The sequence below is a fragment of the Ambystoma mexicanum genome, chromosome 5p (assembly GCF_040938575.1).
Source record: "Ambystoma mexicanum isolate Mex_15411 chromosome 5p, UKY_AmexF1_1, whole genome shotgun sequence".
Classification (NCBI taxonomy): domain Eukaryota; kingdom Metazoa; phylum Chordata; class Amphibia; order Caudata; family Ambystomatidae; genus Ambystoma; species Ambystoma mexicanum.
The window spans coordinates 405956836-405983287 of record NC_090930.1 but is presented as its reverse complement, the minus strand read 5'-3'; the positions used below and the strand labels follow the sequence as shown (position 1 = coordinate 405983287).

General features: G+C 45.2%; 1 protein-coding gene across 4 annotated transcripts in view; it reads right to left on the bottom strand.

The window, feature by feature from the left end:
* The window catches only part of ARHGEF6 (Rac/Cdc42 guanine nucleotide exchange factor 6), a 3277165-nt gene that overhangs the window by 556903 nt on the left and 2693810 nt on the right, over positions 1 to 26452 (bottom strand). For all 4 annotated transcript variants that reach the window (XM_069612789.1, XM_069612790.1, XM_069612791.1 and 1 more), the window contains one exon: positions 16532 to 16621. In XM_069612789.1, the coding sequence (XP_069468890.1) occupies positions 16532 to 16621 (90 nt within the window). The remainder of the gene's footprint in view (positions 1 to 16531; positions 16622 to 26452) is intronic.

Here is a 26452-nt window from a genome sequence, read left to right as displayed (position 1 = left end):
CAAACAACATCCTTTGACAACACCTGGATGTGAGATATTGAAAGAACACCTTCTTTAGACACACCAGCGCCCCAGGAGACCGAAAGGGCTCGTCCCTTGGATCCTGTGAGCGCCATATCTTTAACAAACAACATCTTCCCTTGAAACCACCCGGACTTGAGTTATCGAAAGATTATCCTTCCTGGATATACCTTGGAAATAGACAAACCGCCACACATCATCTACGTCTCGCAAGGGCTCGCCCCTTGGATATTGTGGCTGACAGACTTTTAACAGATCACATTTCCATCTGATGACACCTCGCTCTGAGAGAGCGAAAGAGCAACCTACAAGAATACACCTGGGTAACAGACAGGCCTGCCCACACCACCTTTCACCGAGGAGTACGAAAGGGCGTCTCTTGGATCTTGGGCGTGCCAGACCCTCAACAGACTAAATCTATCTCTGAAAACCCCCACCACATCAGTACTTCTAACTCTGCTACACTGCAGGAGACCGAAAGGGCTAGTCCCTTGGATCCTGCGGTTAGCTAGCCAACCAATTCAACCAACCTTTAAGGAGGAATAAAGCTACCACCTCCAAAGGAGACCGAAAGGGATAGTCCCTTGGAGCCTGAGGTTAACTCTTCCACCACCTCAACTGAATCTCTAGGAGGAATCAAATCACCACCTTCAAACCTCGAACGCGTCAGGAAACACCAGATCCGTCAGTAAACAAAGCAGAAATGCTGGAAACTCGTCCCAAGCAACCACCAGCTGCCCGCCCGAAGACGAGACTGAGAACAAAACTGAACACAGCTGCCCAATCTGACTTGGATTCGTCACAACTCACGATGGAACAATCCTTTTTACGAGGACAACATCACCATTCCCATAAACCTCATAACCAGACTGAACAACTGCTCAATATAGACCATTTTACAAACACAACAAGTTCGACAACAAGTTTACCAAAGGACCATCGTGATATGCAACCCCAACCCAGCACACAAAACCAAATACATAACACATCTGAGACTTCTGAACATATCACTAACAACCCCTGCGTCAATATCAGCGAAGATGATCAGCTAATTGCAGAAGCAGAAGACGTCTCTACTGCACCACTACATGATAACCGAATTAATCATGACAAAAACCCCCCGTTAACACTGGGCTCTAACAAATTATACGCCCAAGACGGCAAAATTGCACTTTCAACTAATGAAGAAGCAAACCCCCCGCACGGACCAATGGACTTTAAGATTCCCGACAACACAAAACATCTTCATGAAATAACAACACTACCATTACAAAGAGATCTCGCCCTACAACCAGCGGAAGATACGAACAACTTACTGAAAAATCGCCCTGAAGATAGACGCAAAGAGTTGATCTTGCTCAACACCGTTACACAGCCTCATGCAGAACCAAGTGCAAACAGAGAGACCTCTCCATCAATCAAACCACACGACAGAGTACAAGCTCTCGGCTCGACAGAAGACAGATACAACTCCGAGCTGCAATTAGCCACAGCAAAAAATCAACAACGAACCGATAATACCGAACAAAAGAACAACGGAAAACAAAGCCCATTGGACAATACTATCTCCTTAGTCAAAAATCACAATCATAATAAAGACTATCCCTACAATAAAAATGTAGACTTTTCTAACCATGAACCAATCAAACCGCACCCAGAAGATTTACGAAATTCAACCAAACTATGCACCTCTTTAAATAACACATTGCAGCAAACACAGAAGGAAAAAGCAAGATTAGCCAAACTTGCATGGCTACAGACTCACAACTAAACCAAAAGCCCCCACTCCCAAGAACCTACCAACACCAAAACTCTACTCAAAGCAAAAAGACTATCAATGGACATAACAGAAATAGAATCAATCATGTCAAGTCTCGACAAACGCAAAGAAATATTTAGTACAACTACAGGAAACCAACAACTACAGATGACATCAACCCCGTGTCTAACACAAGTAACCGGAAAAAGACTCATCAAGACAGAAAGCGACACGAACCAACTAGGAAATCAGAATATCCCCGACCGATTTAACTACGATACGATAGAATCCTTCTACACACCGGATAACATAAACAAAAACGACAACTCAATGCTGCTACCAGAACCAACAGAACGCAATTCTCCTACCACAACACCCAACAAACCGGAAAATGACGAAAATACCAACCTAAGAATTCCAACTACAATGATCGATTTGCAAAACATGTTGATGGCAGTACTTTCTCAAACTATGATACCTTTCATCAAATTACACGAAGCAATGAACGATAATATCAAAGACCAAGGAACCCTCTTAGCAATGATCCACGCCAAACAGATTTATATCGAAAACTTTCTAAACAAAACAGAGGCTCATCTCAATTCAGAAGCAGAGCATTCGAATCGATGGCAACAACGTCTAATCGAAATGGCCAGAACCGACCGACAGGAAAAAACCCACCTAAACAACGAACTTCTAGCTCTACTGAAACTACAACAACAATGCCAATCTAACCAAAAATTAATCTCAAAGAGCATTCAACCTCAAATACCTCAGTGTTCAAATATCCAACAGACTGCTACACAAACCGAAAGCTCGGACACAACCCTTGCACTACAACCCGTACCAGTGGCTCCTGCCATTCCAATAGAGCCCCTCGTCTCTTCTCAACCACAAGCAACCAAACCGGAACAGTTCAAGATCTTCATGAAAGAAAAACCGATTCTTACCACCAAATCAACACAGCCCAAGACAACTAAGAAAAAACAAACAGGATCTAGAGCCTTCCTCAGAACAATAAAATCTACGGATCAACCTATACATGCGTCAAAAAACAAAACACTTATACAGGCCCATCAAGCATCATTGGATCAAGCAACACCACAGCTGGCAAAACCTTCAAACAGACTACAAGCCTCTAAAGATACTTCAAATATGCAGCTGCCACAACTCCTCCCACATTCACCTGCCAACGACGAAGAACTTCTAAACTGTTCAACACACGAAGACTCCGAACTAGATGACACACCGCCACCCATTCACTCCATAACATCACCAGGATATATCATTCTTGATGAATACTCCACCACCTGTGAATCACAATTCTCATACCAATATGAAAATATCTCAGAACATCCCTTACAGGAAACTTCCAAGATTTCCTCGAATACTTCTGCTTGCACATCATCACTTGCTGATGACTATGATCAAGTCTCAGATGCTTCCTTTGCCTCTCATAAAATGGATTCCACTGACTGCACATTTCCTTCCTTCATCAATCCGCTAGAACAAAACCTAATTTATCAAATTCACATTGAAAATCAAACTACCAGACCAAAACCTCTAATACTCAATAGAACTAATACCCTTAGACTATTTGGAGCGATATCACAGCTAAAACACATAACATCTAGCAAGATCGATTCAATAATTTTCAAAGATGAAGAGCACTTAGATAGAATCATCGTAGAATTATCTGATCCAGACGATCAAGAACTAATTATAACAAAACGTGACCAACTCCTCAAACTTGGATTCAACTGCTGGGCCTCAACATCAAGGAAAAATCCTACAAAAAAGTACACGCAAAATCGTAATAAAAAAACACTCAACGAAACACCCAATCCCCCCGTACTTCCCAATTCTAGAAGAATTGAACATCCATGAAAGACCATTCAAGAGAATTTATGATCCAGAACGTCATTTACAGAAACCATTTCCTCAAGAAGTTCAATCTACTCTCAAGCATAGCAACTAAACAATAAGAATATAACATGGTCACTCTGTTCATGGAACACAAGAGGAAACCAACATCTGTTCACTCAACCTTTGCCTGACCTCGAGAACTATCTCATCATCTGTCTCCAAGAGACTTGGATCACTGAAACACCAGCATGCGACGGCTACCTCACTTTCCTAAATCCTGCCATAAAAAAACAACAAGGAAGACCAGCATCAGGCCTACTCACCCTAATCAAAATTACCCCGCATTGGAAAGTAGTACGCAATGAAAATATAAATCCCTGGATTCAATTGCTGATAATAACAACACAAGCGCACCAACAACGAAAAAAAGGAGATGGCGAAACAACAATCGCCATCTTGAACTTGTACTGGAATCCTGCAGCCATTTCACCTGTCGCATTCATTGATGGCGTATTCACAACAATAGACAACCTAGTAATGACCCATCAATGCCTTGAACTTATACTGTGCGGAGATCTCAATATCAACCTAATCACACCAAATGGAACCCCGCGCCCACTCGAACAACTGACAGGCAAAGCAGCGACATGGATGAACGAAATCAGAACGCGAAACCTTACTCTCCTAAATCATGCAAAAGATAACTCTACTCCCTTTGTCCCAACATGGAACAGAGGCCATTCAGCAGCAATAATTGACTATATATTTCTCTCCCAAAACCTTCATGAATCGGTCAAGACAGCTCTAACATTAACCTCTGACCACAGCGACCACAACAAGATAACTGTCACCTCACACACCATCAGCCAACAAAACGCAAAAGTTGCTCCGCTCGAACTTACTGGCACATCATCAAGGCTACGAATACCACAATCAGCGCTAACACTCCTGCCGATGAAACTACACGCTTCAACAAAACCAGATCTTGAAAAGTTGAATTATGAATGGATTCTGCTCCCATTTCATCAAACATTAAAAAACCGTCCACAAAGAACTCATCTACATTCCTACAACGGAGAAATAGCACAAAGAGAAAAAGAGTTAGCTAAACAGATACGCCAACTCAAGAAAAACAAAACATCAGAAAACATGACAAAGAGTAGAAAACTGAAACTTCGATACAACAACTGGAGGAAATCACAACAAGCAATCCTCCTCCAGACAGATGCCGAAACAATAATGAAAACCTACAAGACAAATAATAAAAGAGAACTGTGGAACCTACTGAACGATAACCAGCAAAAATAACACAAGCTCGTAGCTAACGTACCAGAACAAACATGGATTACCCACTTCTCGTCCATGTATGCAGCACACGAACAACAATCTCAAGAAAACTTCAACCTCAAACCCAAAACAAACTGGACTGTAGTCATCATGTACGAAGAGCTACTACTCATGATCCAAAACCTTAATCCCTCAAGAGCCCCGGGTCCTGATGGTCTTTCCAATGCTGCCCTCAAACAAGATCCTGAGGCATGGGCTGAATTCATGATACAGATCTTGGAAATTATAAACACACACAACCGAATTCCAACTACATGGAGAACAGCCACCATAGTGCCGATCCATAAACAAGGACCACGTGACCTTCCTCAGAACTTTCGTCCGATTGCCTTGCTTGATCCACTCGGAAAAATCTTTGCAACAGCACTCTTGAGGCAACTCACTGAATGGGCCACTTCCACTGGACGACTATCACCGCGACAAACAGGCTTCACACGTAACGTTGGAACTAACATCAATCTTCTTTTATTGCACGTAATTAAGCACGAAGCAATAAACAACAAGTCCATGATCTACACGGCCTTCATTGACTTAAAGATGGCCTTTGATGCAATACCTCGCCAAAAGCTTTGGGCTAAATTGAGCAAATGGAACTGCCCTGCGAATATCCTAGAACCCATTATACAACTTTATTCAAACACTTCAATAAAAATCAGACTCACAAAACAAGGTCTGACAACGGAGCCTATCAACACAGTGAATGGTCTAAAACAAGGATGTCCCCTTGCAGCGACCTTATACAACCTGTTTACATCAGACATTGATCAATACCTCTCCAACACTCAAACAAACCCTCCGAAAATAAACTCAATACCGGTCCCCATTATGTCCTATGCAGACGACATCGTCTTGCTCGACAAAACACCATTTGGTCTCCAAATTTCTCTTACAGCACTAAGTGCCTACATGAATCAAAATGAGCTAACAATTAACAGCACAAAAACAAAAACCATGGCTCTAACAAAACCTAAACCAAAAGCAAAGAAAACACCGGATTTCAACATCAATGGAATACGTTTGGAAAATGTCACAACATTTAAATATCTTGGCATCATGATCAATCAATCAAAGACAGAAAGAGATTGGCTAGACAACCTAGAACAAAAGGCTCAAGCACTCGCACGACAGGGCTCCATCCTACACAGAAAATATGGAAAATTTTCATTTAAGCCCATCATCATGTTCTACAGACAAAAATACATTCCCATCATAACCTATGGAACGGAAACAATGATGAACGCAGACCAGGTAGACTGGGTGAAATTTGAAGCAATATTCTGGCGCAGGATCTTAACTCTTCCTCAATCGTATCCCATGGCGAGAATTCGATACGAAGTAGCTACTCAATCCATCGGCTCCATGGTACGATGGAAAAGACTAGACATATACCGAAAAATACTGTCGGATGACAAGACCCCGGCAACCCAAATTCTGAAAACTAATTCAACTGCTCTAAATAACACAATACTACAAACCTGGAAAAAAACAATAACCAATGAAATGGAACAAGAAAACATATCTGAAGAACTCCTAACGAAACGTCCTCAACACTCTAAAACCAAAATTCTACAAAATGATTGGATCAAAACCATCGAAAAGAAAAATACATACAAACGGACTTTGCGATGCAACAAGGACAACAGAAAATTACATGAACCACAGCCATACATCTTGTCATTCCCTGATCCAAATATCAGATCGACCTTTTTAAAAATCCGCCTGAACACTTTACCAACTAATGAGTACTTGGCATCCATTAGACAAATTCCAAAAAACCAGAACCACTGTCGATTTTGTGAAATCACCACGATAACAGAAACCATATTTCATTTGATCATGGAATGTCCCTTTCTTGCCAACCACCGCAAGCAGTTTGGGGCCTACTTTGACATGGCCTCGCAGCAAATGACAACAGATGAGAGATGGGCTGCGATTCTCAGTGGACAAAATAACAAATACATTTTAACAGCTGTCCTTTACCTTCACAGCATTCTCGAGATTAATGGAGGAAAAATGATATCCTAGAAATGTAGACTGCATTTCTGACTCTTCTTCTATCCACGTACTCTGCACGAACCACAAGATGAAAAAGTTTGAGACAAAACTAAAATATCAAAAAAAAAAAAAAAAAAAAAAAAAAAATATCAAATCAGGTTGATTGAGGAAATCTTGTGGCTCGAGAAAATGTTTACGTACTTTGACAACAAAATTGCCTCCGCTGGGATTCCAAGATGGGCGCGAGCAAGTGAACACCACGTCCACTGCATTCCCGACCCGCGAGTCCTCCTCATACTGTGAATTAAGTAACCAAGCCCTCCCCAGTCACCAGAAGTCGCGGAATCGGACACCGAAAAGCGCACTGAGGACCCGGCGACCATCCTATCGAAGCCGAGCACCCCGCAAAGTAGAAACAGAAACAGCGTGCCGCCCGCTCTCCATCTCACGGGCCGGCGGGCGAGCCCAACGGAGAGGCACACATCCGAGGGAAAGGCTGATCCGGTCTAGGGACAGGCAATGGAGGGCACCCAGGAGGAGTTGAGGGAGACACACCCCGCGAGACCCGTTCTCCAGCGTCCTGCCACCGGGGGACCAGCCTCACTGACGAATCGGATAACAACGTCTCCCTGCCAGCTGACAGGGCCCCCCGGATGATAGACGGGACCATCGGCCAGACAGGCATGGCTGGACCCCGTCAGACCTACAAGAGGGACCGCTTGCCGGCATAGAACCTCCAGCAGTCCCCCTCTCTCAATCCAACACAGCAGGAGAGGAGAAACCCTGCCCACCCCGCAGAGGTACGGACACTGTGAGGGGTGGTGAGCTCCCAACGCATCCCCGCTCACCTCCTCGGGATGACGGGAAACAAAGATCAACTGCGTCACCTAGCCTTTGACCCACCTTCACACATGGCCCTCTGGGGCCAGTATGTACTCCCCCAGCGGGAGATTCAAGCTTAATGCAGGGACCACGCCGGGCCTCCCCTCCGAAGCAGCAAGACTAACATTCAGCCCTCAGATAAGGGCAGGACATCATCTGGCCACCGGGATCACCATCGGCCCTCCGGGCCCAGCCTCATACACCCAATTCCTCAAACTTGCCGGAGCAGAGCCGCCGCGGACAATCCGAGGCGGGCAGTGCCACAATGCCTTGGGGATTGGGAAACCTGGACCTGCGGAACCAGACAGCCTTTCAGCGCACCATCAAGAGCCTAAGACAGGGGGGAAACGCCTAAGCAGGATCTGACCCGATCCACGACGCTGAACCTGGGAGGGGGAGCCTATATTGAGCAGCCTCCGCGCCGCACCAGCAGAGCCCAGAGGACAGACAGCAGCAAAGGTACCGAGGCACCCAGACCCCCCACTGAGCACTGGGGCCAGCACCTAGGCCCAGGATAACCCCGCCACAAACGCCAAGTGCAGTGGCATAACTGCCAAATCAAGAGAGCAGCCCAGCAACTTACCCCCAGCTACCCAGCAATCCTACGCACCAAACACGGCGAACAACGTCCCCCAGCCCCAGGAGTCATCCAGTACAGGACCTTGTTCCCAGGGGAACAACCAAGCCCAGAGAAGGGTGGCCGGCTGATAACAAAGGGCAGCGACTGAATCATCCCATCACCAATAGGAAACAATGGGTGAGGGCAGACGGGTCTGACTAGGAGAGATCATCAATCACAGCACCGGGTCAGGAGAAACGCACCACAAGCCTTCAAGGGCCTCTCAGCAGGGCCATACCACTCACCATCTAACCCTAACTCACCAGACGTGCAACCTAGTGCACATTGTCAAAAAATAGGAATAAAGACTCTCAGGTGCCTCCCAGAAATCCTGGGAAGATGCAAGAAGTACCACTAACAAAGATATGGGCCAAGGAGACCGAATAACCCAAGGCCCTCCCCATGACGGATTGGGCGGCAGACGCAAGGATGGATACAGAACAAGAAGACCAGGACAGACTGCTGACGCAATCGGCCCTCAAACACCTCCTAGTAGCGATTGTAGACAATATCACCACAGCAGGACAGAAACAGATGGACGACCTGAGAGAGGACCTGGCAGAGGACCTTTCTGAGATAAAGAGGGATGTTTACAAGATCGAGGAGAGGATGGACACGAACAAGAGAGCAATTCAAGAAATCACAGAGGATGCTAGGAAAGCGGATCCTGGCAGTGGCCATCTACAACCTCGAACTCCCGGCCGAGGACTTGGAGAACAGATCTAGGAGATTGAACATCCCAATCAAATGCTTACCAGAGGCCACACAGGATCAGGAACTATTGCAAGTCCTTAAATTGATCTTTGAAGACTTTCTAGCCCCGGACATTGCCCCAGAGATTCAATATAACTGTGTCCACAGGGTGGGCCCGCAATGACAGGAACTAGGAGCGCGTCCCAAGGGATTTACTGGCGGCCTTCCACAACTACACTCTCAAAGAATGAGTCATGGCCGAGGTTAGAAAAGCAGACCAGAATACCTTTAACAGGGCAGAAATATTGGTCTATCAAGATCTGGCCCAGGCTATGCTCATCAAAAGAAGGAAGATGGCCCCAGTCCTGGCATTCCTGAGATCAAGAGAAATCTGCTACAGGTGGGCCCACCCCTTTGTACAGACCTTTGGGTGGCAAGGGAAGCAACAGAAAATCACGAACTGTGAGCAAGGTCTCTCCCTGCTGGGCATTGACGACAACCTCCAACTACAAGCGACCCCCGCCACCAATACACATAGCACCCGGAGGCATTGGGAGTGGTCCACGGTCAAAACGAAAAGATCCAAGAAGGGGGACTCCCACCCAAGCCGAAGATCCCCTCAGCCAGGCCACGACCGGGGTTCTGATGGAAATAACTTCTGATGCCACGACCTGAAATCACTCTGCGCAAGACCGCTATCGCCTGCATACACTCGCCTGGGGAGGGCGTAAATTAAGTTAAGTTACATTAAGTGATGATAAGTTCAGTTTAAGACAAATTAACCAGTTAAGCATATTTGAGTCAGTCAATGGACAGGCGAGGCCCTGCGGATAGGGGGGGGGGGGTATCTGGCGTGGGGCAAGTCTGAGACCAACCTAGGGTTCAACTCTCGACACAACAAATCGAGGGGAGCCGCGTATCAGTTGAATCCACCCAGGTGGGGGTGAGGGGGTGGGAGGGCAGGGAGAGAGGGATCCAGGCGGACCAGGCTATTAAGCGGAGAAGACAAAGCAGGAAGCGGGGAAGAGGCAAAGGGGTGTCCCCAAGGCTACACAGGGCAGCAAATACAGGATAAGGCCTCTAAGGAAATACAATGGCTAGTAACGAAAAGGTAAAGATCTTAACCCTAAACATCAACGGCCTAAATGCACCAATCAAAAGGAAAAAGATAGAGAGGCTCATGAGAAGGGAACAACCTGACCTAGTAACACTACAGGAAACACATATCCAAACCCGGGACAGAAAGAGAATAAAACTCTGGGGTACTCGAGAATCCTACAAGCCACGCAACCCGTCAAGAAAGGGGGGGTTCTTCTAGCACTGAAGGACGGACTAGATCTGAAAGTGACGTGTTGGAATCGGACGTACAGGGGAGATACGTAGCGGTTGCTCTGCAGGGGAGGGGCGAGACTTACACCATGACAACACTATACGCACCCAACACTGGTCAAGATGCTTACATCCAAAAAGCCCTGACCACCTTTGAAAACTTTGCGAAGACACCCATAATAGTAATTGGGGATCTTAACATGACCTGGGACTCTAACAAAGACAAAAGTTGCACCTCATCAGGAACACAGGGGCACCCATCAGAGGCCCTCAGGGGGAAAGGGCATGACCTGGCGCTAGTAGACATATGGAAGGAACTTGAAGGGGACAAGGAAAGCTACACCTTGTACTCGCACGCGCATCGATCACACTCGAGAATAGACTACAGCTGGGTCTCCAGATTATTACTGGGAAGAGTCATGAGTATTGGCCTGGTTCCCATCGAAGTCTCGGATCATGCCCCAATAACCCTTACTCTAAAAAGGAACCGGTCACTGTCCGGCCTTTGGAGATGGTGATATCCAACTCCTCTCTTCAAAGATGAATCGCTAGTCCGGGAAGTGGCCGAAGAAATTGAGACCATCTTTGAGACAAACAGGGCAGGGGACACTACCCCGCAGGTCAGGTGGGATGCATTCAAAGAGACAATCGGAGGGAGAATTATAGCTATCAAAGCCAGAAGGGACAGGGAATGGAAGCTAAAGGAGGTTAGGCTAGAAGACAAACTAAAGGGCATAATGGCTAAGATTGGATCAGGGCAGACCCCAGGGATTAAAAGGGAATACGCGCCACACAAGGGCAGTTAGACTCGATACAGACAAGGGCAGCGGTACGCAACTTACTACGTCTTAAACAAAAATATTACATCAAAGCGAACAAATCAGTTTGCCTACTGGCCAGAAAACTGAGGAGGGAGGAAACAGACAAAACGATCTTAAAAATAAAAATGGAAGAAGGAAAACGAGCACCTGTAACAAGGACATAGAGAGGGCGTTCGTCTAGTTCTATACTGACCTGTACTCTATACTCTATACTGACCTGTACAGCTCAGAAAATCCATCACTGTCAACCCAGGTAGCATACCTAAATAAAATAGATCTACCAAGACTAACAGCAGAGGAGAAGGAATTTATGGAAGGGGAGTTAACTAGAGATTAAGTCCGGGCAGCAATCACATCCCTACCTATCCATAAGTCCCCCGCCCTGGATGGCTTTGTTGCCGAATTCTATAAAACGCATAAAGAACTGCTTATTCCCTATCTTACAGACCTATTCAATCAGATTGGTAAGGACAGGGCCATCTCAAAATCCATGCAAGAGGCGTAAGTGATTCTCATTCCGAAAAAAGGCAAGGACCTAACCGATTGTGGCTCCTACCATCCCATCACCCTAATAAATGTCGACACAAAGATCCACACGAAAATCTTGGCATCCAGAATAGACCACATTCTTCCCAAATTAATTTTGGCTGAACTATCGGGTCTCATCAGGGGACTCCAGACTGGAGGCAATGTCAGGAGAATAGCCCACCTGATCGAAAAGTCGCACAAAAGAGGAATCCTGGCCATCCTATTGGGGATCGACGCTGAGAAAGCTTTCAATCGGGTTGAGTGGGGATACCTCTTTGCAACCATGAGAAAGATGGGCTTCAGACCCAAATTCCTAAATGGGGTAAGAGCCAACTATAGGCAGCAGATGCTTTGGCTTTCCATCAACGGGCTAGTATTGAAATCTGTAGCAGTAACCCGAGGTACGGAGCAGGGGTGCCCCCTGTCCCCTATGCTATACGCCCTACATCTCGAACCCTTCCTAGCAGAGGTGCGGCCAAACGAGGGGACAAAGGCAGTGCCCTTTGGAGGGAACTCACACAAAATAGCAGCATTCGCTGACAATATGCTCTTCATGGTGTCCCACCCAGAGACTTCCCTCCATGCGATTGAGGGGGAGCTTAGCCTGTTTAGTGAGGTCGCAGGTTTAAAAATAAACCCAGCCAAATCCGAAATTCTTAACCTCACCCTCACGAGAGCAGCCGAGCAGGAACTCAAACTGTCCTCCCCCTATAGATTGGCAGAACACTTGATAACGTACCTGAGGATGAAACTGACTAAAACACTGGGGAAGCTATATCAAGCAAATTACCCACCCCTTCTGGAGAAGCTTTAATCTTAAATGGTAGATTGGGGCCCGTTAGTGATTACATAGATGGGACGCATAAATACATTAAAAATGGTAGTGCTGCCAAAACTACTATACCACTTTACAGCACTCCCGATCCACGTTCCGCGAGCCTACTTCAGAGCCCTACACAAAATAACCACTAAATTTGTCTGGAACAACGAACCACACAGAGTGGCTGCAAAAAGAATAAACACCCCCCCTCCCACTACCAGAGGGTGAATGGGGGAACCGGACTTCAGAGCCTACTATATAGCAGCCCAGTTGAAGGTGGTTAGGGACTGGCAGAAGGACAGCAGAGAAAAGTGGGAGACGCTTGGGACGAAGCGGCCAAGAGGGCGCACATTACTACGTTCCCTTCGCCGTACACACCGGTCTTTGATAATCCACAATTTACTCATGCTCACAAAACACATGGATTCGATTCCTGGCGAGGGGGGGGAGGGGCTGCCTCAAGGTTAGGGATATGTTCGAGGGGGACCACATCAAACAGTTCAACCAATGCAAATTTGACTTTACCCTGAGTGAAAAGGAAAGGTACACATACGTCCAGCTGAGACACTGGCTTCACCACCCATCAATGAAACAAGCAGCGGTTTGCCAACTAACCCCATTCAAAAAGTACCTGAATAGGGACCCAGGGGACAGCCGAATTGTTGCAAACATATACAAACTCGTAAAACTGGGCGAAGATCCCCCTCCAAGGACATACGTAAAAAGATGGGAGACCTCTACAGGGTGCGCAATCGAGGAAATGGAGTGGATAAAACTGTGAGCAAATATCCCCAAACTAACAAGATCCCTCCAGATTCGCAAAATCTGGCTTAAACTAATCTTCCAGTGGCATCGAACGCCAATTAGGCTCCACAAGGTGTACCCGGGTTCCTCTCAGAGGTGCTGGAGGGAATGCAGTGGGGAGGGATCGTGGAGCCACATCTGGTGGGAATGCCCCAATATAGATCAGCTCTGGGTGGGGATACAGGAATCAATTGAGCAGGTTCTAGAGGGTAAAAACAAGGGAAACAGGGAGCTCGCAATGATAGGCCTAGACAGCACACTAGAACAACTCAAAGCAAAGCTGGTCCGCAAACTTTATGCGATAATAATGATGGCGGCGGCGGCTTTAGCACTGCCACGTAAATGGAAGTCCAGGGACCCTCCTCAGGTCCATGCATGGATTGCTAAAATGGAATGTGTTAATGTTGAAAAATGCCAATAAAAGGTTTTTGGAAAAAAATAATTGCCTCAGCTGATAAAATAATCTTCGACCTTGGTCTCTGACCCTCTCTCCTTATTGGAGTTGCCTTCTGACACAGACATAAGCAAGCGTCGCCCCTTTGCTTCTACATTCTAACTATTTCTTGGAATTCGCTTACATGTTTGTCAGGCTCTTGTCCAATGGTAGATTTGCGCACTCAAAAAAATTGTTTACCTTGACACATTTGCTGTATAGACTAATGAATGCAAAGCATTTGTCCTCCAACACCAGTAGCACATTCTGTCTTCTAATTTCTATTGGTTTGCCACTCTGTTGCATGGTTTATTGACGACCATCTCTGGGTTTCTTCTTTGGGTGTTCACTGGACTGATGTGTTCATCCACAAGCATTTCATCCCTTTTCCATGTGGCTGGCTTGTGTGCCTAATTGGGGCCTCAGATCTAGCTACTTTGATGATGGAAAACCAGTTCCGTCAGCAGTCTTTTACACAGAATTATAGATAAGCATCTTTCATTCAAAGATAGACTATCAGATTGCTTTTCAATAGATGAAGTTCAGAAAGTCGCAGTGTGCGACCTGCTTTTAGAGTTAAATGGCATGTATGTCAGCTGATTCACCATTAACTGATATGCTTAGTTGGATGTGAACAGTTCATAGTTTATGCAATAAGGTATCTAACTTAAGGATACATGTCATTTTATTGCTGAGAATCCATGGAGTTTTCAAAGCGATGCATTCACCTCTCCCATCGGGACACTACTGCTTGAGAGTGTGACATGTCAAAATGTGTCAGTCTATTGAATGCCTCTGAGCCCCTAGCCTCGTCATCAGACATGGCTATTCAGGACAGACAGAAGCTTGCCCAGCCTCCCCACGGTTATGACAGCAAGAAGAGGAGCAGTGTAACTGCAGTGAAGACTTAGGTTACCAGCATTAGAAACCAGCACTCAATCGGATGCAACTGAGTCACACAATGAAGACTAGCATGCGTTAGGACTAACACACTTTTGCAGTAGGTCCAAAGCATTACTGGAACTATTTGGTCAACTTCTTGGTAGAACATGAAGTGTGATACTTTGCAATTCCAGGAAAATGCTGCAAGAGTCACACTCTAGGCAGTAAACAGTTGGTGCAGCGTCACAGGTTGCAATCATTTGTAGATGATACCAGGATTTGGTGACTCAGCAGAAGGTGCAAGGCAGAGAAGAAAGGGGTATGCGCAGAGTTGGACAGGCACATGAGGGGACGGCCACCTTTGTCACTAGCAGTAGCATTGTATTCTTTGGTGGGACAAAATCAATTACTGACACCAGGTAATTGTGTCTTAAAGCTTTTTCTTAGTTTGTGCATTTTCTTTCCGCACCAGTAGCTGCATGCCCAGAGAGGTTCTCTATGCTGTTGTCTCCTTTAAGTACGAGCGCACCACTAGAGCTTATCTCCTCACTTGTTCCCTTATCTTCTGCTTTAAAACCAGGGTGTCTCCACACAGCTTGCCCAGTAGAGAACTCTGATCACAATGTCAGGTTCCAGTTACCCTAATCAATGTTCAACGTCTTCTTTGCAGCCACAAGAGCTTAATAATTATTATTATATTTTTTGAACTCGGACTAAACTTAGGGAAGCAACAGAGCGCTTTACAATACTAGGTTAAGAACACAGTGAGGGAAGCAGATAAACAAGAGAATGGAGAACTAAGAGGCGAGGGGAAGGTTGGGGAATTTGGCAGCAAGGGGTCTACAAACAACCAAGCTAGGAAACAGTGGGGAGTAGATCACCCAGCCTCAGGTAGGGTAGGGAGTAGAGGGTGTCTGGACTTAGGTGCTAGAGGAGCCATTCCTTGAAGATGAGGGTCTTGAGCTCCATGATCACTAAACTATATGAGCAATTGGGTGAGTCTGTTGTTGACTGGGGGAAGGTTCCAGAGTCTTGGGATATAGACAGAGAAGGCCTGTCTTCTTGTTCTTTCCTTCCAGCACCAGTGGAGTTCAAGTCTGCACATGTCCTTATTTCCCCTTGGGGACTTCAGGGTGTAAGTCTTGTAGATGATGCAGCAAGGTTTTAAGATGATATGGACTTGCAGCAGGAGCAAGTGCAGTTCAATGAGGGTCGGGGTGACGCAGTCAAATTTGCACAGACCTTTGATGAGCCGTGCTGCCGCATGCAGGACACATCTCAGGGGTGCTAGGGTAGATGCTGTAAGGCCTTCCAAAAGGGCATTACCACCATCCAGGCGGGAGAGGACCAAGGCGTGGACAGCAGCTCAGAATTTTTATTCTGGAAGGAAGGGCTTCATTTTCCGCAAGAGATAAAGTTGGTACCAAGCTGTCATACAATACAGGGTCAGTCTTACAGCAAGGCAAATCTAGGTTGTCTCTAAAGTTACCACCAGCAGAGGGCAGAAGTACCAGAGTGATAATATTGGCACTACAAATGGCATAACAAGCATCACTTGAAATTGTTTGATGTGCAAAAATGCAATTTGCATGAGCTAGTAGATAACCCTGCCCCGCTGCTGACAAAATAAATGCATGCAAGCAGTTCTATTACAGCTGAGCAATGACAGTATATCACAAAGACTGAGGCTGTGTCTATGCCATTGTTGCATTGTTGCATGGCCCGGACTTACTTGAACTAAGCATTTGCTGGAAACCTGCTCCAGTGCAATAAGCTTCGATGACTCCAAGGATCTGGGCGTCTTCTTCAAATAAAGCAGTGCCTGCGAAAGAGGTTTTATTGCTGTTAAAACACAAACAGAAAAGCATTTTTTCTCGGTGAGGGACAGAAGAATTCACAAGAGGTATTCAGAGAATAACAATATTATGTATTGCTGGCTGGAAACAGTCTGTATATCTTATTGCCAGAACCACTGATGAATTGTTTCAACAAATGCCAAATACCCATACAATAAGAACTGTGTATTAAAAGTTACATTGCTGCAGTAATTTTATTTTAATTTTATAAATATATATCTTCATATATGTAGGCAAGTGGCCATGAACAATTGAGACATGTGGAGGTGATGTAGAGGCTGCTGCTGAGGAGGGGGCGCCCATTTGAGAGCTCTGTGGCATTTTGCGTGCAGTTACAGCTTCTCTCACCTACCTCAATTGCTGTAGCCAGGAGTCCTTCTGCATGTCAAATGTTTTATCTGCGTTTAATAGCTGCTTCCGGCACATTTTATACTTTTGGCCTTGAAATGGCACGACAGCTGAGAAGTCAAGGATGTCACTTCATTCCAAGCTATAACGTTTTGTCCTGAACTTTAGGACAATTTCCTCTGGTCTGCATAGGGATGCATGGAACAGGGCACCTAAATAACTTTGACCTCTACACTGGCTGTTTTTTTTTTAAACATCTTTATTTAACCATACATTTTCCAAAATCACAAAAACAACAGTCAAGTGAGAGCATAACAAAAATAACTATACACATAAGTAATAACTTAGCAAGCTAAATATAATATCTAGTAACAGCACAATAAACTCCCACCCCCACACCCTAAATAAACACAAGATACAACAAACATGTAACATCAAAAACACATCAACCCCCCACCAACCCCCTCACTCTCAAACTTAATGTAAGTACGAATACTAGTTCACACCTTATCCGAATAGATTATTAAAGGATCCCCAATTCTCACTATACTCTGTCTCTCGATAACCCTAGATGCTCGGGACTTCTCATAGTACGAAAGTGTACGCATGTCAGCCAACCAATTATCAAGGTGTGGTTTTTTTTCTAGATTTCCACACTTTCATGATATGTTTTATTGCAATCAACAATGCTCTATCGATCCAATCTGAAGACAACAGGCATAACATTACAAGGAAAAGAAATGCCCACTACTAATTTGATTGAAAACATCCTTCCAAAAGTCTAAACCTCTCTCACACTCCCAGAGCATACGCAGATAGGACCGCTGTGAATGATTACAACCCCAACACAAGTCAGAATCTGCCAATCCTCTTAGATTAATTCAATACATACGACCAAGAATTTGTTGGTGGATATGCCGCAGACACAAATCCATTTTGGCTTTCACTGTCACATTCCATACATCATCCCAAACTCTCTCACACAAGTCTCTGTTGAGATCCTACACCCTCTCCATTCTCAATCCCTCCCATGAACCCTGCATACATTCCTGCAGAGGCATCAACTTAATATATGTAAAGACTGCACCTGGCGGAATACAAAACTTGCAAACTTGAGGTCTACTATGCATTGGCCCACTCAGCATTCGTTGCCTCTCAGTCATCAATTGTGCCAAAGATCTATACCTCTCAAGCTCCCTGTAACTCAACCCAAATTGATCGGCCAATGTGTAAAACAGAACCACCCGCCCTCTTTCCACACCTCCTCAATCTTCAAAATGACTCTATTAGCCCATCCCCTCCAATTGAGCATTTTGTTCTCAATCTGCAATCCAGGATTCAACCAAATGGAAGCCGTATCATAAAAAAAAAAACTTTGCCCACAACCTTGAATCCATGAGTTCAAAGCAGATTTCGTATCCCACCAGAGATTCCAATGTAGCCGTAGGATTTGGAAGCCTCCCATATAAGTATAAACAATTCAAAGAAAAGGGGGCCAACTTATCTTTTTCCATCAAAAGCCAGAAAGGATCTGGATCCCCCCATCCTTAAAATAATAGGAAGCCTTTTTTAATAAGAAACCCTTATAATAGTTCTCCAAAACCGGATAGCCAAAACCCCTTCTTTAACTTTACGAATCATGATGAACCATGGAATTTTCGGTTTGTTGCCTACTCCCCACAAAAAATCCCAAAAGATCCTATGAATACGCTTGAATACCTTCTTGGTAAACTTAAGAGGAAGCAACTGAATATAATACAATACTTTTGGTAGCAAGACCATTTTTATGGCATTGACCTTGGCCCAAAGACTTAAAATTAACCTATCCCATCTACGTACATCCTTTAACAATATCTCCTTCAATCTATCCACATTAAACGCCACCAGCCTTTTAATATCACGTACCAAATAAATACCTAAATATTTTGCCTAGGCATCAGCCCATTGGCATTCCCAATCTATTAACCTTCTACCCAGTGGTTCCACATTAAGCTGGAAAATCACAGTTTTCCCCCAATTTACCCTATAGCCCGATAATTCCCCCATTTCCTGTAACATATTCTTAAGTAGAGGCCCTCCATCAGCTGGATTTGTTAACACTACCGTCAGATCGTCAGCATAAACCAAAACTTCATACCTCCCTACCTTCCAGCCGCGAGGATTCCGCTCCTGCCGAATGAATGCCAGCAAAGGTTCAAGAACCAAATTGAACAAAAGAGGCAAGAGCGGGCAGCCCTGTCTGGTACCTCTAAACAGCCTGAATGCTAAAGACAAAACATAATTGACCCAAAACTTGTCAGAAATATCGAATTGCAAAGCACCAATCGCATTCAAAAATTGTGGACCAAACCCCATTCGAAGTAAAGTATAATGAAAAAATTACCAAATAACACAGTCAAACACCTTTTCAGCATAACAAAAATAGTATTTCTTCTGTCATAGTTTTAGAAAGACCTATTATGTTTAGTAAAGTCTGAATATTGTCATAGCCATACCTATTACTCATAAACCCCATTTGTGAAGAACCAATTAGCTCTCCTATATATTGGCATAGAATGACCTGAAGCATTCACAAATATCTTTGCTCTTAACCCTAATAACCCGTCTCATCCTCAATTTTGTGAATAAATGCTCTTTCTGATAAGCTCTTCAACCAATATTTTTGCTTAAAAAAATATAAGCCTCGTTCTGTTTGCTCACCTAAGGCGTTCCTCAGTTTATCCTTTGCACAATCCATCTTCAATTTATCTGCCCTCTTATTAGTTATAGAAGCATAATTCCGTTGCAAAGTTTTAAGTTCCAATTCTAAATCTTTAACTCACGCCTCCCCCACTTTCCTTGCTCTCGACGTCCAATTAACTCCCCTCGTATAGTCACCTTAAAAGCATCCCACACATTCACGCTATCTGTAGAACCCATATTTTCTGCAAAATAAATATCAATGGAGGCTCTAATAGCTTCACATATTTCCTCATCTTGTAGCATGAATGTCTTAAGTCTCCATTTAATACCCGTCGGTCTGTTTTGACTACAGCACATACTTAATTTAACCAAAGAATGGTCAAAAAGGCATCTTTCCTCAATATCAACATTTGATAGCACATCAACCAATTCATCAGAGATCAGTAAGTAATCCAGCCTCGAATAAGAGTCGTGGACAGGAGAATAAAAAGACAATTACTTCTCAGTAGGATGTAGTGATCTCCAACTATCCACTAAAGCAAAGGTGTCAAGAAACTCTCAAAAGGCACAACTCAGTTTAAGGCCTATGAATCTACATGTTGATAATCTATCCAGAGCGGCATATAAAACAGTTTAAATTGCCCCCAAGAACAATGCACCCACCATGCATACCTTTCAGGGAATCCATCAACTCTCTGAAAAAACTGACACCATTGGTGCACGGACAATATACAGAACCCAAAGTCATCACTTTCCCTTCATGTTTAACATCCACTAAGTTAAATCGGCCTTCATTGTCCATGAGTACATTCTCTACCACCATAACTAATCTTGTACGAATCAATAATCCTACCCCTTTCGATCTCCCTGAATAACAGTTCAATAACACCTTCATGAATCTAGAAGCACCATAAACATTGTCTGGATGCTCTGTCAAGTGCGTTTCCTGCAGAATAATAACATCAGCTTTCTCTCCCAGTAACCTCACCCTAATTTTTTTCCCATTTCTTAGGGCAATTTAGTCCTTTAACATTCCATGTTACAAATCTGAGTGTCATGCCGCGGCCCTGGAAGTATTGGCATAGATGGAGGTTCTCTAATTGTACCAGCGTATGAGACATGTCACGGTCTAATCCTCATCCAATTTGGCCGCTGCTTCCTATATCCTCAGTCTGTGATGTCATTGCAGTGCATTGTATCCGTTCCAGGAGACTCGCTGTTGTTGCTTCATAGCATTCCGTGCTATTCGCAATTCTACTTTCCCTTCTTGTTTTCCTGCTTCCACCCCTACTCTGATGGGTCACTACTACCCTGACGTCCACTGCCTTACTGGCATTTAGCTAATTTCACTTCTATATTTCTGTCTTTTCTGTTGCTTTCTTTTTTCCCACCGAAGCCCCGCCTTTGGCTCATTCCCGCTTCCCTGCTATCGCCTTGCGGGTAGCTTTCTCTGTCATCCCGCGATCTGCCTCTTATTATTTCGCAGCAGTATCCTTTTCTTACCGACTGCATTAACTCCTTTCTGTGTCTGTGTTTATTTTCCAGTCTATGCATTCGGCTCGCTCCCGCTGCTATCCTTTCTGCAGCTGTCAGGTGTGTAACCTCTTTCCGGCATTCTAGCCTTTCATCTTAGCAGCGGAACGTCTAAGTTCGGTTTGCCTTCTGACTATCCTGCACTGTCTTCCGCATCTCATGCGGTACTCCCTGTAATCCCTCTATCTTTAACGCTTACTGGTTTTCGAGCACTCTTTGTGGCTTCCTTACTCCTTGCTGTAAACCTTTTCTACGTTCTATATTCTTACTACCTACTTTGATTTTTTCTCATCGGAACCACCTTTTGAGGATTATATTTCTTTGGAGTCCATATTCTTTTGGTGTTTCGGTGGGTGAGCCGAGTTCAATGTGCGGAAATTGGTTTTTTTTGCCACATTTCGGATTTTGCCGGGCTTTCTGGGTAATAAATTCTGGGCGGATTTGCGCAAGTCAGACCTATGCGGATTCCCACGGGTGTCCTCTTTTCAGAAATGCATGCGGTTCCCTGTTTTCCTCGGTGGTTTGGACACCCTAGGCCCATATCTGTATGGTGTGCCCTTCTGAAAAAATCGTGAAATTCAGCTGTCGGAAAAGACTTGGGGTTAGCCGTGTTTTAGGCTTTCCCCTTGGCGCCCAGGTAGGTGCACCCACACATGTAAGGTATCGTTTTCGTCGGGACACATGTGGGAACGCGGGACAGGTATGCCATGTGTTGTTGGCAGCGTGTTTCGGTGGGTGAGCCGGCTGAAATGTACGGAAATTGGGTTTTATTCGCCAAATTTCGGACTTTGCCAGGCTTTCTAGGTAATACATTCTGGGCCGATTTGCGCAAGTCAGACCTCTGTGGATTCCCAAGCGTGTCCTCCTTTCGGAAATGCATGGGGTTCCGTGTTTTCCCTGGTGGCTTGGACACCGTAGGCCCATATCTGTATGGTGTGCCGTTCAGAAAAAATTGTGAAATTCAGCAGTCGGAAAAGACTTGGGGTTAGCCGTGTTTTAGGCTTTCCCCTTGGCGCCCAGGTAGGTGCACCCACACATGTAAGGTACAGTTTTTGTCGGGACACATGTGGGAACGCGGGAAGGTATGCCATGTGTTGTTGGCAGCGTGTTTCGGTGGGTGAGCCGACTGAAATGTACGGAAATTGGGTTTTATTCGCCAAATTTCGGACTTTGCCGGGCTTTCTAGGTAATACATTCTGGGCTGATTTGCGCAAGTCAGACCTCTGCGGATTCCCACAGGTGTCCTCTTTTCGGAAATGCATGAGGTTCCCGGTTTTCCTTGGTGGCTTGGACACCCTAGACCCATATCTGTATGGTGTGCCATTCTGAAAAAATCGTGGAATTCAGCTGTCGGAAAAGACTTGGGGTTAGTCGTGTTTTAGGCTTTCCACTTGCCACTCAGGTAGGTGCACCCACACATGTGAAGTACCGTTTCCATTGGGACATGTGTGAGAACGCGGGAAGGTATGACATTTGTTGTGTTTGTGTGGTTTTCATAACATTTCGACCCATTTGCTGGTGCCCTTTCTCACACAACCCTTTCATTTCCCAAATGTGCCCTACATTTAGTCGCTGCTTTAGGCACCATACACTTTTGTAACCTGCAAAAGTCACCTACCCTTGAAAAGGTCTGCCTGTGCTCTTTCAAAAAATGTATGCTTGCCGTTCCTCACCATATTGGTTTTCCTGATTTACACATGGTACGTACATCTGTTCAGGCCGTAAGCATAAAACTCCTGTTTACCAAGGCTCAGTGTTTGGCTTGTGGTATTGCTTGTTTTTTGACACACTACAAAAAATGTGTGATTTCCTAACTGCAAGAGTCGGGGGAATGTAGCGGAGCATTGTTTTTCTTAAAATTCATAGAAGCCATTGCCGTACTAAGCCAACTATGTCCACTACATACCTTTTTTTCGGTCATTTTCCCGCTTTTTCCCCAAACTATGGCATTTACCCCTACAAAGTTGTTGCCTGACCTGCGCAAATCACACCTTCCTAAACTTGGAATGTGTCTACTTTTTAGAAATGTATGCCTTTCTGTCCACGCATGTCCAATCGGCAAAAATGGCCAAAATCGGCTAGCTCTGAACGAAATGGTTGATAACCACATAAAAATATGTTTTTTTCTTTTCTACTCAACCTGTTCCTGAAAGCCAGGAAATTGGGGAATTCAGCACAGCAAACCATTTGTTCCTAGCTCTTACAAGGAAAAAACCACAGGCTTCTTTGTACATCATTTTATTGGCATTTTTTGAAAAAAACAAACATTTTCCCCCTTTTTGGTTATTTTCACCCCCCTACAGCAACCCAGGACTCCTGGTTGGCGTTCCCGCGGCCTACATGTGGGAAAAAAAGGGGCCAAATTTGGCCAAGATATCTCATGTAACAAAAAAGTTACAAGGCATTGAATGGCGACATACCGAAATCACCAAAAAAGGCCTTGGCACTGGGGGGGGGGAAACCCATAGCACTTAAAGGGTTAAAGCATGCCTCCATCATATATATATATAAGCATATATGCAGATATTTTTTTCTGACAAACCTTTACCATGCAGCAACACAACGGTTACATACTCGGGGAAAGGAGGCTGGTCCTACCTTAAGCAAAGAGGTGGTGGAGCACTGCCTGTCCAACTGCAGATTCTTTGTTGGCATCTTCTGCTAAGCAGTAGTGTTTAGCAAACGTGTGCAGAGTGCTCAAGCGGCTCTGCCTATGTCCTTCAAGGGTACCCCTGCGTGAAACGCTACTGATGTTGCTCTCCCTCTGGTGGAGTGTGCTGAAAGCGGCTTGGAGAGGGGGTCGCCCTTCCATTGATGACAGTGGGTGATGCATAGAGAGACCCATCTTGCTAGACTTTGTTTGGAGATATGCTGCCCTTTTGAGCGACCAGAAAAGGCAATGAACAGCCTGTTAGTTGAGCGGAACTCCTTAGTCTCCGCAAGTAGAATTTTAAAACTCTAGTCACATCTAGAGAATGCAAAGCTCTTTCTGTCTCTGAGGTATGGTTCCGGAAGAAAGATGGTATAACAATGCGCTCTGTGAGTGTCATTTCCGATAGGACTTTGGGAAGAAATTATGGGTGGGTGTGTTCTCAAAATGACGCGGTCTTGCTGAAACAAAGTAAAAGGAGGTTCTGAAGACAAGACTTGCAATTCACTGATCCTCCTGGCCGATGTCATGGCTATCAAAAAAGACGTTTTCCAAGATAAGAATTTTATGTCACATCTGTGAATGGATTTGAAAGGGGGTTCCATGAGGGCCTTAAGTACTGTGTTTAGGCTCCAGGTAGAAACTGATGAGGGCGCAGTAGGTTAAGTAAGCATCAACCCCTTCAGGAAGATCTTGACAGCTGGAAGAGAGAGTAATGACTGCACTTCTGGAGTCGTTGTGTATGCCGATATGGATGACAAGTGAACTTTGATGGAGGACAGGGAGAGACCTGCCTTAGCCAAATGCAATAAGTAAGGTAGTATTTGTTCTACAAAGCTGTAAGTGGGTTAATCGTAGATGTTTCACACCACTTAGAGAAGGAGGTCAATTTCCGCACGTATGTGATTCTCGTTGAGGGGGCTGTAGAGGCCCTGATTATGTCCCAGCAATCTGCCGGAAGGCTCAAATTCATGAGTTTGTGCTGCTCAGGAACCAGGCTTTGAGGGAGAGGCTCACTGGGTCGTGGTGGAGGACTTTGTTGTTATGCTGAGTCAATAGGTATTGATGTGCCTGGAGGTGAATTGGAGGGCCATCGGGATAGATGCTGCAGAGTCGGGTATCAGATCTGTCACGCCCAGTCTGGCGCTATTAGGATCATGGAGCAGTCCTGCTCCTTCATTCTGCGCAGAATTCTGGCTAAGAGTGGAATGGGGAGAAGCGCATAAAGGAATTTCCCTGTGCAGTCCACCGAGAATGTATCTCCTGCTGACTGATATTCTGGGTACCTTGAGGCGAATGCTTGACATTTTCTGTTGACTCTGGTGGCAAAGAGGTTGATCTGTGGGTGGCACCATACAGAGAAAATCCGTTGGACTTCCTTTTCGTCTATCTCCCATTTGTGGGATGACGCATACTCCCTGCTCAGTTTGTCCGCTAAGACATTGTCCACTCCAGGAAGATGTTCCGCCCTGATCTGGACTTTGTGGTCTAAGGCCCATGACCATAGTAGATGCGCTTCCTGTGATAAGATCTCGGACTTCGTGCCCCCTTGCTTGTTTGTGTAGTGCATGGAGGTTGTATTGTCGGTCTGGATGGTCAAGACTTGACCTGCCACTACTGGAAGAAAAGCTTTTACAGCCCATCGTATCGCCCTGAGCTCTAGGACATTGTTGTGGAGCGGTGATTCCCGGTCTGACCAAGCCCCTTTTGTTTGGACGTCCGCCAAGTGCGCTCCCCATCCCGAAAGGGACGCATCTGTCCTTAAGAGAAGAGTAGATGTTGGTGCCTGGAATGGCATCCCTTGGAGCACGTTCCGTGGAGTATTCCACCATCGAAGTGCCTGGTGTACTGCACTCAGTATCTGGACTACATCTTCCCATGAACCTATGGCTTGTTTCCATTGATGATCCAGGGCTTCCTGGATTGTTCTCATACAAAGTCTGCAATTTGGTATGAGAAATATACATGAGGACATCATGCCTAGGAGGGATTTGAAAGAGCGTACCGTGGTTGTCCCTTTGTCTAGGAACAATGATGTTGAGCGGAGGATGGCTGTTACTCTGTCTGCCGATGGTCTTACCTTGGGAATGGTGGTGTCGAACTCGGCCCCCAGGAAGAGAACCGTCTTCCTGGGTACTGGGCAGGACTTTATGTTGTTTATCGGAAAACCTAACACTTTTAGAAGTTTTATCGTTTTCGATACTGCCAAGTGAGCTTGACTCTAGGACCTTGCCCTTATCAACCAGTCGTCCAAATATGGAAATACCTCCGTTCCCAACCTTCTGAGGTTTGCTGCTACGGGCACCAGACATTTGGCAAATACCCTTAGTGCTGATTTTAGCCCGAACGGGAGTACTCTGAATTGCAAATGTAGGTCTCCTAAAGCGAACCTGAGTAACTGCCTGTGGGCAGGATGAATAGGAATGTGAAAATATGCGTCTTCTAAGTCCAGAGTGGCTAGGAAGTCATTTCTGTTCAGCCACGGTAAGACGCCTTGCAGGGATATCATTTTGAATTTGATGGGTTTGATGTATTTGTTGAGTGCCCTCAAGTCCAATATGGGCCTCCATTGGCCATTCTTATT